The 13,807-nt window shown below is 41.0% G+C and overlaps 2 protein-coding genes and 2 non-coding genes across 4 annotated transcripts in view; 3 read left to right on the top strand and 1 right to left on the bottom strand.

Annotated features, from left to right (window-relative positions):
• NDUFS1 (NADH:ubiquinone oxidoreductase core subunit S1) overlaps nt 1–2,431 on the bottom strand; it is a 40,414-nt gene extending 37,983 nt beyond the window's left edge. The window contains exon 1 of the mRNA XM_070731987.1: nt 2,285–2,431. The gene's annotated coding sequence lies outside the window, so the exon portion shown is untranslated. The remainder of the gene's footprint in view (nt 1–2,284) is intronic.
• Nucleotides 2,432–2,465: 34 nt separating this feature from the next.
• EEF1B2 (eukaryotic translation elongation factor 1 beta 2) lies at nt 2,466–10,828 on the top strand. Its single transcript, XM_070731988.1, has 6 exons — nt 2,466–2,719; nt 4,296–4,418; nt 6,250–6,373; nt 8,082–8,148; nt 9,207–9,332; nt 10,635–10,828. The coding sequence occupies exons 1-6, from the start codon at nt 2,640–2,642 to the stop codon at nt 10,787–10,789; spliced, it is 675 nt and encodes a 224-aa protein (XP_070588089.1). The 5' UTR covers nt 2,466–2,639; the 3' UTR covers nt 10,790–10,828.
• LOC139158200 (small nucleolar RNA SNORD51) lies at nt 7,939–8,014 on the top strand. Its single transcript, XR_011557603.1, has one exon. It is a non-coding gene; the product is annotated as a small nucleolar RNA SNORD51 (small nucleolar RNA).
• On the top strand, nt 8,793–8,928 carry LOC139158212 (small nucleolar RNA SNORA41). Its single transcript, XR_011557614.1, has one exon. It is a non-coding gene; the product is annotated as a small nucleolar RNA SNORA41 (small nucleolar RNA).
• Nucleotides 10,829–13,807: the final 2,979 nt, after the last annotated feature.

The raw sequence follows: 13,807 nt of genomic DNA, 5'->3' as shown, positions 1-13,807 counted from the left end.
ACTCAGAAAGGACTTGGGAATGATTCCTTGGATGAAAATCCTAAAGGGGAAAACAACCCAAGAACCTTGGGAAACTCTGAAAAATATGATCATAAAAGCCCATACCAGCACAATATTACTATGAAAGAAAAACGAAAAATCCAGGAAGGAACCAGCATGGCTGCACAAAGATCTCTCTGACAAGTTGAAAGACAAAAAGGACAAGTACAAAAAATGGAAAGAGGGGCATACAGCTAAGGCAGAATATCAGCATATAGCTAGATAGTCTGCAGACCATCTGCAAAGACGGTCAAGAAAGCAAAGACTCAGAATGAACAAAGACTTGCAACAAAGCTCAAAGATAATAAAGGTTTCTTCCAACATATAACAAGAAAAAAAAATCAAGGAAACAGTCCGTCCACTAAAGAGAGAAGGCAACAGAGAGAAAGCAAAGCTGCTTAATTCATTCTTTGCATTGGTTTTCATGAAAAAAGAAACTATAGCTCAATCTACCAAAACATAACTCTAAAAAAGAGATGAGAAATAAAAGTTAAAATAAGCACACACAAAAAAGTAACTGAACACTGTTTGATCTTGATAAATACAAATCACTGGGATCTGACGGATTACATCCCAGAGTTTTAAAGGAGCTGGCAGATGTCAACTCAGAACCACTACACCACATCTTTCAAAAATCCTATCACACTAGGGAACTACCAGAGGACTGGAAAAGAGCTGATGTGGTTCCCCTCTTCAAAAAAGGGGAAAAAACAGACCCAGGAAACTACAGACTAATCAGCCTAACACCAATACCCGGGAAGATACTGGAAGAGATAATTTAAAAACAGATCTGCCAAGAAAAAAGAAAAGTAATAACTAGCAGTCAGCAGAGGTTTGTTAAAAACAGAGCATGCCAAACCGATCTTATTTCATTCTTCAACATAGTGACTAAATTCAACATAGTGACCAAAGAAAGACATAATATACTTAGACTTCAGCAAGACATTCAATAAAGTAGACTACAAGCTACTTCTTGGTTGACTAGAAAAAAGTGGGATAGATAGCATCACCGCCAGATGGATTCTGGTTGATAAATTATACTTAATGAGTATCCCTTAAAAGGGTCTAAATCCCCGATTCCCAACATGGAGCCCACGCCCCACAGGGGGGCAATTGGAACCTTGTTTAAATCTAGTTAAACCGGCCTTTTAGGTTTCCTCCGCATGAGTAGTTCACTTTTTGACTAATAATAATTATATGTCATGGGGGGAGGCCTCAGGATTTTAGAGATGCTTAGGTGGGACATGGCCAAGAAAAGGTCTAAGTCTACATGGTGAAAGGTAAGTAGTGGGATACCACAAGGTTCTGTCTTAGGCTCAGGACTCTTGAATATCTTCATAAACTACTTAGATGAGGGAATAGAACTTGAAGATGATACTAAGCTGCCAGAAATATAGTCTACGGAGAGGGGCGGCATACAAATCTGATTAATAAATAAATAAAATAAATAAATAGCTAACACTCTAGCCCAGTGCTTCTCAACCTGGGGGTCGGGACCCCTTTGGGGGGGGTCAAACGACCGTTTCACAGGGGTCGCCTAAGACTATGGTGATTTCTCATGGTGTTAGGAACTAAAGCTTCTATTCTGGAACATATTTTTACAATCCAAACAATCAGGTGTTTACAGTGAGGGTGTCCCTCTGACCTTCCTGCCAATCAGCTTAAAGCTCTGTTGGGAGAATTGGTGCTAGACTTATAGTTGGGGGTCACCACAACATATGGAACTCTATTAAGGGGTCCCGGCATTAGAAAGGTTAAGAATCACTGCTCCAGAAGATAGGCTCGGGATCCAGAGGAATTTTCACAGACTTGAACACTGGGCCCTATCTAACAAAATGGAATTCAATGTAGAGAAGAGTAAAGGCGACCACTCCGTCCTTTCAAACCCTCTGGCTGCTGCGCGCTCTTTGCCACGCAATGGTGTTTACAACACTTAAGACATACGCGCTTAGTTAGGAACCAGGTTTGCAGCGAAGACTCCCTAAAGGAGCTGTTGCGTTGACAGAACAACCCAGGGGGAGAGCCGTGCAGGTGAGAGGAAGGACGGAGTTCTCCACTGGCAGCGGGGAGGCGCGGCAGAAAGAAAACAAAGCAAGCCCGGAGGACTTGGGGTGGTCGACCTCGGTCAAGGGCGTCCCTGTCAAGCCCCTCGCGCTTCCTCCTCAGCACCGGGAAGAAGCCCTCTTTAAGGGACTTGCCTTCTCACTCGACCCAACGCCCCGCCACCTTTTCCCCCTTCCTTTACCTACACCGCCGGTGAGGCTCCTCGACCTCAAAACGGAACTCCCCTCTGACGCTCTCGCCAGTAAAATGATGGCGGCGCTGTCGGCAATTTCCGCGAGACGCTCGGTAATTTCCGGCCGCCCGGAAAGACCGGCCGGAAAACGCGCGCGACTTTCTCCGGAGAGGAAAACGAGGGGGCGTGCGCGGCGGAAGGATATTATTTCTAAGGAAGCACGCGCGGAAGGATCCGTCGTGGGGTATATAAGCACCACAGAGAAAGAGACGCGTTCTCTTTGGGACGGTGGCGTGCTGGTGGGTGGTTGCTGGTCGGAGGTTTCCCTTCTTCCCATTTTGCAACTGACAACTTCGGCGCCATCATGGGATTTGGGGACCTGAAATCTCCCTCCGGGATGCAGCTCCTGAACTCCTTCTTGGCAGATAAAAGTTACATCGAGGGGTGAGGGCCCCGGACGGCACCTTTTCTCGCGTCTGGTCTTTGCTGTGCGGGGGGGAAACCTTGGAGAAAAGCGTTTCTTCCTCCGCTGCCTCTCGGCGTTGTAGGCCCCGGCTGCCTTTCGCTGACACGCTTTCCCCAGCAAAGTGGGCGGAGGGCGTCCTGCGGTGAGGCCTGGCTGGGAGCTTCCATAGCCACCGTGCGATCAGATGGGATTAAAACAGCCACTCATTTATAAAAATATCGAAGGCAAAGAAAGACTGCTCAATTGCCTTATAACGAATTTTAACATTCTTGTCCTTGGAATGCTCAATATCTACGTTAACTTGCGGGGGATTTTTTATTCCGAAACGGGTTGGGCGGCCTATAAATCGCAATAATTAAATAAATGTGGTTTTTATTGCGACGAACGTGCTGAGGAGGGGAATGAATTGGCTAATAATGAAAGGCCGCCCAGCGGGGATTTCAGTCAAAAGCCACCTGCAATTCAAAAGGTTCTAATAGCAAATGTGAGCCGCCCCGAGTCTATGGAGAGGGGCGGCATACAAATCAAATAAATAAATGTCAGGTCTATTTTTTATAAATGAAGCTTGTGTTGGAAATGAACTGCGCAATTAATTCTTTTGGTTCTAACTAATAAAACTATGGAATGAAGGGGGGGATTGAAACTAATCCGTGAGCCTGAGTTGTCAATGGCATGGAACAATTTTTATTGGGTTAATTGGTAGATTTATTAGACACATCCCTATCATTTATGTCATATAAATGAAGCAGCAACTTCATTTTCTGCTTCAGCAATAAATTACTGCTTTTGACAAGGGATTCCTGCTCCTCTTGTAAATCCATCTACTTCTGTATGTAAATACATTATGGCAGTGGTCAATTCATCCTACCAAAGAACCAGATCTCAAGGTCACAATTCAACAGTAGGACAGGGTTGCCCTATTCAAACCTTTAATGGGTTGGAATTGAACTGTTCCATCAGACAGTTCACAAGTTGCATCTGAAGAGCCACCTAGTGTCAATTGTTTAACAAGTTCGGCCATCCTGTAATTTTCTCAAAGGTGAAAGTTGCAAAGTGACTATAGTAGTGATGGCAAACCTTTTTTTCCTCAGGTGCCGAAAGAGCGTGGGTGTGTGCTATCACGTGTGAATGCCCAGACCCATAATTCAATGCCTGGGGAGAGCAAAAACAGCTTCCCTCTAGAGGCCGGAAACATCCTATTCCCCAACTTCTGGTGGGCCCACTAGGCTCCTGTTTCACCCTCCCCAGGCTCCAAAGGCTTCCCTGGAGCTGGGGGAGGTAAAAATGCCCCCCCCCCCCCGAGGCTCTCTGAAGCCAAAAAATGCCCTCCCAGAGTCTCTGCGAGCCAAAAATCAGATGGCTAGCACACACATGCATGTTGTTGTTGAGCTAGGGTAACGGCTCATGTGCCACTTGTGGCACCCGTGACATAGGTTCACCATCACTAATATACAATCCATGATATTGGTGTTTAATTCATAATCATTTCTGGTACATTCTTTGGTAAGTTAAAGTGGCTTTGCTAATTAAACTTCATGATTACGGTTCCTGCAGGTATGTTCCATCACAGGCAGATGTTGCTGTATTTGAAGCACTTGGCTCATCCCCTCCTCCTGAGCTATACCATGCCCTCCGGTGGTACAACCACATTAAATCTTATGAGAAACAAAAAGCAAGGTGAGGCTCATTTCTGCTATTTGCATTTCTGTTTCTGATCTGCCTACAGTTTGTTCCAGATGCAGCTCACAGAAATATAAAATATTCTTTTTTCAGAAATTAGAGTTTGGTGTATTTTTCCAATGGAGATATGGAAAATATTCTTTGCATAGGAAGCTGCCAAAGATGGGGCCATGTCTCCAAAAATGTGAATGTCAGACTGCTCTGGTCTAGCTCAGAATACCAAGGCTATTTTAACCAAGCCAGAAGTAGTTTGGGAGAGGAATGTAGAAAAGATCAGAGATAATGGTTGCTAGGGGGATGGAAGAGTTGGGAAGATAGGGACTCCTTGGAGCAGTAATGGGTTCCTAACAATACACCTAATTGCGCACAGCTCTGTGGCTCTGGTGCGCATTCGAGCAAAATTTTGCTTCCTGCACCTAGCTGTACAGGTGCAGGAAGCAAAATTTCGCTCGCCACCAGCTCCACGGAGCTGTGCGCTATTAGGTGTACCAGTAGGAATCCACTACTGCCTTGGAGTATATCATACCAAGATTGTGACAAGGGAGAAAAGGCATTGGAAGATAGGGGACAAGCCTCTGAGATAGGAGGCTGTATGTTGCTCATCTCGCTATCAAAAATTATTCTTGGTGGGAGAAGGCAGTGGAGATGAAGATCCCAAAAGAGAAAAAGGTGGTAACATGCATGAACCTTGCCTGCTTGCTCACCTGAATATGTTTTACTCTTAACAACCAAATTGAAACTTAAACATTTCCCACTTTTGTATAGTAGCTATTAATATAAAATTCACCATTCTATATTTCTAAGAAAGTAAGATCTCTATATTAGCACTTGTATAACTGGGTAGTTTACATTTGTAATTCAGTTTTCCTGGTCAATGCCATTGAAAAAATTGCATTATAAACTTACAAGTAGTCCTTAATTCGGATCAAAATTTCTGTTATAAGTTGTTGCAGTCATAAGTCATCATGTAACAACTATTTTTTTCAGTGATCATAAATTGAATCACTAGCTGCAAATATGAATCCAACTTAACCAATGACATTTTTTGCCAAAACCCAGCAAAAATAATTGCAAACTAGCTGTCATGTGCCTGAATTGTAATCACATGTTTGCAGGAGTAGGGTGAGAGTTGTAAGTTCAAATTTAGATCACAACTGACTTTTTTTATAAGAGCCCCGGTGGCGCAGTGGTTAGAGTGCAGTAGTGCAGGCTACATCTGCTGATCAGCGGCTGCCAGCAGTTTAGCAGATCAAATGTAATCAGGCTTAAGGTTGACTCAGCCTTCCATTCTTCTGAGATGGATAAAATGAGGACTCCGATTTTTGGGAGCAATAGGCTGATTCTGTAAACCACTAAAGCACTGTGAAGCAGTATATAAGTGCTAATGCTAAGCGCTAGTGCTATTTTTTGGAGGTGGCTGTTAAATAGTTACAAGTCTTTCATAATCCACATAATCCTAAATCTTATCCAAGTAGATTTAGAAAATTCCCAATTTCAGAAAATGTTATTTAATTTGATATTATATTTAGTAATAAATAAAAACCTCTGAAGACACTGGCATTGTTCACTGAATCAATGACAGAAAATCTCCCTTATTGATGCTCAGACCTGTGCTAAAGATACATTAGAAATTGCAATTCCCTGTAAGGCATCAGGTGCCTATGAAGTTGGCATCTAGTGTCTTACCTTTGAAATTTCGATATGCTTAAATACAGCTGTTAAATGGTTGGCAAAGAGGGGGGGGGGGTGCGCTTCTACAGCTTTATTCTGAACCACATTGAAGTAACAGGAATGTGCAGTCAATAATTACATGCTGTCTGTTTCCTAGTCTGCCTGGTGTGAAGAAAGCTTTGGGAAAATATGGCCCTGCAGATGTTGAAGACAGTACAGGCACAGGTGGAGACAACAAAGATGATGATGACATTGACCTTTTTGGTTCTGATGAAGATGAGGTATCCCAAGCTTCTTCCTGTTAATTTTGTGTGGAGCTTACATAAAAAGAAGCATGAAGTTAATTGAATTATGTAATATAATGCAGTTAAGATTAAACTGTTAAAACAGTGTGAGACATTGTTTACTATACTGCCCAATTTTGCTAGCTTGCATATCACAGAATTGTAATATTTAGCTTCCCAGTTGAAGGATTTCAATGTTCTTTCAGAGGTTGACAAGCTTAATATTTTCTGTTTGCCATTACAATCACATCTAAGCCTAATTCATATCAGACCCATGTGTGAAGCAAGGTACACAGTTGATTTGGAATTCTTTTCAATTGGTTGGTAGTCTGAAGGAAGAACAGTTGTGTGAAAAATATATTGCGTAGAAAAAATATTTTAAATGAGAGTAAATCCTATGATAATGCTAATAGAGTAGTGATACCCCTGCAAGAAAATGCAAGCTCAGAGAGCACAAAGGATCACATAGTTACAAATATTCTATAGAACAGTGATGGCGAACCTATGGCACGGGTGCCACAGATGGCACGCGGAGCCATATCTGCTGGCACGCAAGCCGTTGCCCTAGCTCAGCTCCAAAGTGCATATATGTGCAGGCCAGCTGATTTTTGGCTCACACAGAGGCTCTGGGAGGGCATTTTTGGCTTCCAGAGAGCCTCGGGTGTGGGGGGGGGAATGCCTTTGGAACTTGGGGAGAGCGAAACCTGAGCCCTCCTCAGGTATTGAATTATGGGTGTGGGCACACACACTTTTGGCACCCAAGGGAAAAAAGGTTTGCCATCACTGCTATAGAAGGATCATGCTTTTGATAGCCTTAGATTGGCTGCCAAGATGAAATTCTTGAATGATGTATGAAGAAAAATATTTTACCTCAAGAGACAAATGGCTCCTAATAGCTATCTCAGTTATGGGTGGGGAATGTAACTTTTTCATCTTACAATTGAAGCCATTATCAATTTGTTTGGTGAATGAAAAGGGTGAGACATTGGAATGTGGTTTTATTAGTTCTTTTGGAACTTTCTGGGCCTTTGGTAATGGTTGTCATTAGAATTTCTTTGTATACAAAATAGAGACTATTGTTTCATATATCTCAATAAAAGGATTGTGCTACTGAGAAGTCTCTTAGATCCTAAGCTGTTCCTTCACTATAAAATAATAGCATAACATTATCACAAATTATTTGAGCAATAATTTATGATAGTAGCTGGTTCCAAGTGATCATATTGGGCAATAGTTTTTCCCTAATAGGTGATTTGAGATTATGAAAAATAATCCCTTTAAAGTTAAATAGTCTTAAATCAAGTATATTTTGTATGGATGACTTTTTGGAAAGCCTAGGGCAGTAGTCTAGACTGGGAAAACAATTAACTGTTCTAGAAATAGCAGTCGCAAAGCATTTTTATGTTTTTGTCAAGAGAAATATGGACACATAGTAGCAATTATGAAATTGGGAATCATACCCCACTTGAAGGGAAACCTTATCTTATATTCTGTAATGCATATTAAAGTTGTCTGTAGATAGTGTTTTAAAATTAAAATCTCATCTTTTTCAAAGCTTTGAATTGGTGACATGATGAATAAAACCAAATCACCATCTTTCGTCTGAAATTATGATGATTTGTTTTTTCTGAAATCCTGTTGAGTGTCATCTTGATAAGGAAATAATTGTTTTATTTTATTTAAATTTGTTTTTTCAATTCTTCAGGAAAGTGAAGAAGCAAAAAAGTTAAGGGAGGAACGGCTTGCTCAGTATGAATCAAAGAAGGCCAAAAGTAAGTTATTAGCCCTTCAGCACTCCTTAAATTTACTCAGGCTGAATTATTTCCTAGATTAACTGTAGTCTATCTAAGATTACTGCGTACAGTGTTCCCTCAACTTTCGCCGGGGATGCGTTCCAAGACTGCCCGCGAAAGTCGAATTTCCGCAAAGTAGAGATGCGGAAGTAAATACACTATTTTTGGCTATGAACAGTATCACAAGCTTTTCCTTAACACTTTAAACCCCTAAATTACAATTTCCCATTCCCTTAGCAACCATTTAGATTATTACTCACCATGTTTATTTATTAAAGTTTATTTAAAAAAATATTTATTAAAGGTGGACAAAAGTTTGGCAATGGCATATGACGTCATCAGGTGGGGAAAATCGTGGTATGGGGGGAAAACCGTCATCAGGTGGGGAAAACCGTGGTATAGACTTTTCGCGAAATTCGAACCTGCGAAAATCGAGGGAACACTGTATATGTATTACAGATATATTTATCATTACAGGTATCACTTTGATTTAAAGTCTGTCATTATAGTTCAAATGTCTGAATACAGGTGAAGATAAATTCCCAGGAGGACTATAGAAGTAATACTTAAATTATGTCTTTTTCTGTCAATGGTAAAATAGTGATTTCATAGCAAATATGTCATTCCACAGGTACTGGCCTGAAACTGTTCTGTGCTGTAGCAGTTGCAGTATTCCAACTGTGGGAAAATAGCCGTTACAAGCTTGCAGAATGCTCTTTTCTCAACCAGGAGAAGAGAGTTTCGGTGTAACGAACAATATCATGTCTTGTATTCTTCACCTATGCTGATTGAATGTAATCTTATTTTGCAGTAATAGAAAGTAATAGAAACAATATCAATTTTTTTAGTATTATTGTGTAAGGAAATTTGTTACAATACAGTTGCTGTGATGATGTTATCCATTCAGTCATGTCTGACTCAGCAGCTCTCTGGACTAGATCTCACATCTTCCAATCTTGCACTACTTTGGCAAATGCTATAACTTCTTGAAATCATGTAAAACCAGCTTTTATTGAGTTATTCTTTGGTTTCTCTAGAACCAGTACTGGTTGCCAAGTCATCCCTTTTATTAGATGTAAAACCTTGGGACGATGAGACAGATATGTCCAAATTGGAGGAGTGTGTCCGAAGTATTCAGGCTGATGGCTTAGTGTGGGGATCCTGTAAGTAACCCGTTGGAGATAGAAATATTATGACATTACTTTTTACATTTCACATGCATAAGATCTATGTATAGTTGAATTGCTTCTTAAATCATTTCCCCAAAAGTTCATTTTTTCCATTTCACAAAATCGTGGGCTTTTTTCAACTGGTGTAGTAGGGCCAGTCAAATTTCTTATTGACTACCTGAAAATGGAATTTTGGCCGTGTTGTGAACTAACAGTATTTAGACTTATATACCACCCACAGTGCCTCACAGCACTCACTGGGTGGTTTAGAATGCCCTTAACAATTTGGGTCTTCATTTTACTGATCTCAGAAGGATGGCAGGCTGAGTTAATCTTGAATCCTGGCAGGGACTATCTAATTTTCCCCTTTTAAGTTCACTACTTAGTGGGGAGTCCCTGTATGAGGGGAGCTGTAATTCAAGTTCCTGAATGCATGCTTTTACACAATATCCACACTGAGTATAGAGGATAAACATAGTAGATTATCAGATCGAACTCAGGCGGTGGGGAGAGTTGGCCTGAAATATTGCCTTCTCACCACTGCGCCACCAGGGCTCCTAGACTAGGTCATTGAATTCTGATGGCTCCTGTAATTTAAAGCACTTTACCACATCCTCTATTTGAGAGTCTGAGACTTATATAGAGGTGAATTATTTTTCCCTATAGAACTTCTTATGTAAAAGTTCTCTTTGCACCTGATAGGCAGATGTATGTGGACTAGCAACATTATCTTCATCACTCCATTGTTTTTGCACAATATATATCCACTGACATGGAAGCAGCTTTTAAATTTACCAAACCTCCTTGCAAACAGCAGTGCCATTAGCACATTACTTAAATCTTGAGTTTATTAATTACTTATTGCTGCACCTGCATATTGTAGTCTTCAATACACTTACGTTTATTGAAAGGTTCCAGTAAGGAAAATTACTACAGCATTTGAAACTTAAATGATGAATGTTGTAGGACAAAGGTTGTGTCTCTACAACATTCATCATTTATAGCAATAAATTATTGCCATAAATCAGTTTGGTGGCACTTTCCCAGACTAACACATTTTATTAGGAGACATAACGAGTGCTACTAGTATCCTATAAAATGATGAATGGCAGGGACTATCTAATTTTCCCCTTTTAAGTTCACTTCTTAGTTGCTGTATCTTAGGGGGAGTCCCTGTATGAGGGGAACTGTAATTCAAGTTCCTGAATGCATGCTTTTACACAATATCCACACTGAGTATAGAGGATAAACATAGTAGGTTATCAGTTTTAACAGTTGTTTTTATTATCTTTCTAGCCAAATTTGTTCCAGTTGGTTATGGAATAAAGAAACTTCAAATCCAGTGTGTTGTTGAAGATGATAAAATTGGAACTGATATGTTGGAAGAGAAGATCACTGCATTTGAAGATTATGTACAATCAATGGATGTGGCAGCTTTCAACAAAATTTAAGTTGTGATAGCTTCTGGAATAAAATTATTGCAGCAGAAATACTGTGATTTATTGTCTTCAGCTATTTGACTTTTAAAAAATCAAGTTTTCAATTGAAGTTTGTAGGCTAAAAGGAAATACTGTAATTTGAATTCTTCACTTCAGAGATAGAAGGTGGTTCTACCATAGTCCCATTCTTACATTGAGAGGAATTCCAAGTTGTGGTTTTACACTGGTGAACCAAATGCCCTCTAATTAATTGAATAGTTCTTTACCTGACATGGGGGGGTTGTTCTGACATTGAAAGCATTGAAATGGCGAAGTTAAAAAAGTTAGATGGATAAACAGCAGAGAATGGCTTATTTCATAAGACCATCTAAGGAGAATTCACAGTTTGGGGTGGGGGGATATTTAGTCAGACACCAATTGTGCAAGTTCTCCCACTTTAAAAGATGAGAAAGGCCTGTAATTGACATCATAGGTAAACCTCAACTTTGAGAGACAAAATGAAAAAACACATTCAGAAAATCACATTGTCTGATTTAGAACCAATATATTTGCAACTTATGGTGGAAAATAAGTATTTGGTCAATAACAAAAGTTCATCTCAATACTTTGTTATATATCCTTCGTTGGCAATGACAGAGGTCAAACATTTTCTGTAAGTCCTCACAAGGTTGGCACACACTTGCTGGTATGATGGCCCATTCCTCTATGCCAGTGATGGTGAACCTTTTTTTCCTCAGGTGCCAAGAGAGCATGGGTGTGTGCTATCGTGCATGTGAGTACCCACTCCCATAATTCAATGCCTGGGGGAGGATAAAAATGCCCTGCCCACCCACCCCTAGAGGATCAAAAATCAGCTGGCCAGCACACATACACGTTGGAGCTAAGCAAGGGCAACAGCTCATGCCAGCCGATATGGCTTCACACATGCCACCTGTGACACCCGTGCCATCAGTTTGCCATCTGCTCTATGCAGATCTCGAACAGTGATGTTTTGGGAATTTCACCGGGCAACACAGATTTTCAACTCCAAAGGTTTTCTATAAGGTTGAGACCTGGAGATTGGCTAAGCCACTCCAGGACCTTGAAATGCTTCTTACAAAGCCACTCCTTCATTGCCCTGGCGGTGTGCTTGGGATCATTGTCACGCTGAAAGACTCAGTCGCATTTCATCTACAATGCCCTTGCAGATGGAAGGAGGTTTGCACTCCAAATCTCACGATACATGGCCCCATTCATTCATGTACACGGATCAGTCAACCTGGTCCCTTTGCAGAGAAACGGCCCCAAAGCATGATGCTGCCACCCCATGCTTCACAGTAGGTACTGTTTTCATTGGATGCAACTCGGTATTCTTTCTCCTCCAAACACGAGTTGTGTTCCAACCAAACAGTTCTACCTTGGTTTCATCTGACCATATGACATTTCTCCCAATACTCTTCTGGATTATCCAAATGCTCTCTAGCAAACTTCAGACGGGCCCGGACATGTACTGGCTTTAGCAGGGGGACACGTCTGGCACTACAGGATCTGAGTCCCTGGCACAGTAGTGTGTTACTGATGGTAGCCTTTGTTTCATTGGTCCCTATGTTACGTTGGTCTCGGCAGGTCATTCATTAGGTCCCCCATGTGGTTCTGAAATTTTTTCTCACTGCTCTTGTGATCATTTTGACCCCACAGAGTGAGATCTTGCGTGGAGCCCCAGTTTGAGGGAGATTATCAGTGGTCTTGTATGTCTTCCATTTTCTAATTATTGCTCCCACAGTTGATTTCTTCACACCAAGCTGCTTGCCTGTTGCAGATTCAGTCTTTCCATCCTGGTGAAGGGCTACAATTTTGTTTCTGGTGTCCTGTGACAGCTCTTTGGTCTTCACTATAATGGAGTTTGGAGTGTGACAGAGCGGAGGACAGAGGAGCGTCTTGAAGAAGTTGTTACAGGTCTGTGAGACCCAGAAATCTTGCTTGTTTGTAGGTGACCAAATACTTATTTTCCACCATAATTTGCAAATAAATTCGTTCCAAATCAGACTGTGATTTTCTGGATGTGCTTTTGCATGTTGTCTCTCATAGTTGAGGTCTACTTATGACGTCAATTACAGGCCTCTCTCATCCTTTTAAGTGGGATAACTTGCACAATTGGCGTCTGACAGTACTTTTTTCCCCCACTGTAAATGCCCCATGCACTTAAACAAATGAATCATCAGATAAATCAAGGCAAAAATACTTGTTTCATAGATAAAGGTTGCATAAAATGCCCAAAAGTACATAGTAGTATAACATTGGTCTGTCTGACCTGCTGAATATGTTAACTGCATTCTTTGAATGATCTTGGATCCCGTGAGATCTCAAATGCCTTTATGTAGTAAATGTGTTGTCATCGTCATGATTCTGAAAGCTCCATAATTATCAGGATACCATACACATGAACACCTCCGTCTCACAAGCTATCATCAGTGCAGTTATCGTATTCTATGTTGATAAGGGGACCTTTAGCGTTTTTTGACTTGGAATGCATTTGAAAAAATGATGGAAGGCTCGTTGGTTGGCTGCTTCTGCTTTTTTAGTTGTGTTTGTTCATCTTTGTCTTTTGAACATTGCATCCATTTATGTCTCTATCTATGGAGCCTTTGGGGAGCTTTTTTAATGCTTTACTAGTTGGCTTCCTAATCTTAGGGATATGTGCTCTTTTGGATCTTGCTGAAGCAGTTTGTGGTAAGCTTTGATGCAAAGGTATGTTTGAAAGTGTTGCTTTGAGATCTGTTTACTGCATTTCTTCAGTCTATCCCTTTGGCACTGAAAGTGCAAAAAGGATTGTTTTCTGAGCAAGGATGCAAGCATGACTCAAGATTACTTCTTTGTCCTGTTAATCTACTGTACATTTAAGATATAAATGTTGGCATCCAGACAGGCAAGGATTTATTTGAATTTGATCCTTGTGTGGGCTTCAGTCCTGAGCAGTTCCTCTCTTGCTACCCCCACCCCAACCCCATGCAGAGGAATCTTGGAGTGAAGAAGAAATCCATATTCCTTATT

Source organism: Erythrolamprus reginae, chromosome 1, assembly GCF_031021105.1.
Source record: "Erythrolamprus reginae isolate rEryReg1 chromosome 1, rEryReg1.hap1, whole genome shotgun sequence".
Lineage (NCBI taxonomy): Eukaryota > Metazoa > Chordata > Lepidosauria > Squamata > Dipsadidae > Erythrolamprus > Erythrolamprus reginae.
This window is presented reverse-complemented; position numbering and strand designations above follow the sequence as displayed.

Excerpts from the sequence above, each read along its gene's own strand:
- EEF1B2 (XM_070731988.1), top strand. The coding sequence starts at position 2,640 with ATGGGATTTGGGGACCTGAAATCTCCCTCCGGGATGCAGCTCCTGAAC. Across the intron at positions 8,149-9,206 it reads TGAATCAAAGAAGGCCAAAA|AACCAGTACTGGTTGCCAAG; the intron begins GTAAGTTATTAG and ends TGGTTTCTCTAG. Across the intron at positions 9,333-10,634 it reads TGGCTTAGTGTGGGGATCCT|CCAAATTTGTTCCAGTTGGT; the intron begins GTAAGTAACCCG and ends TTATCTTTCTAG.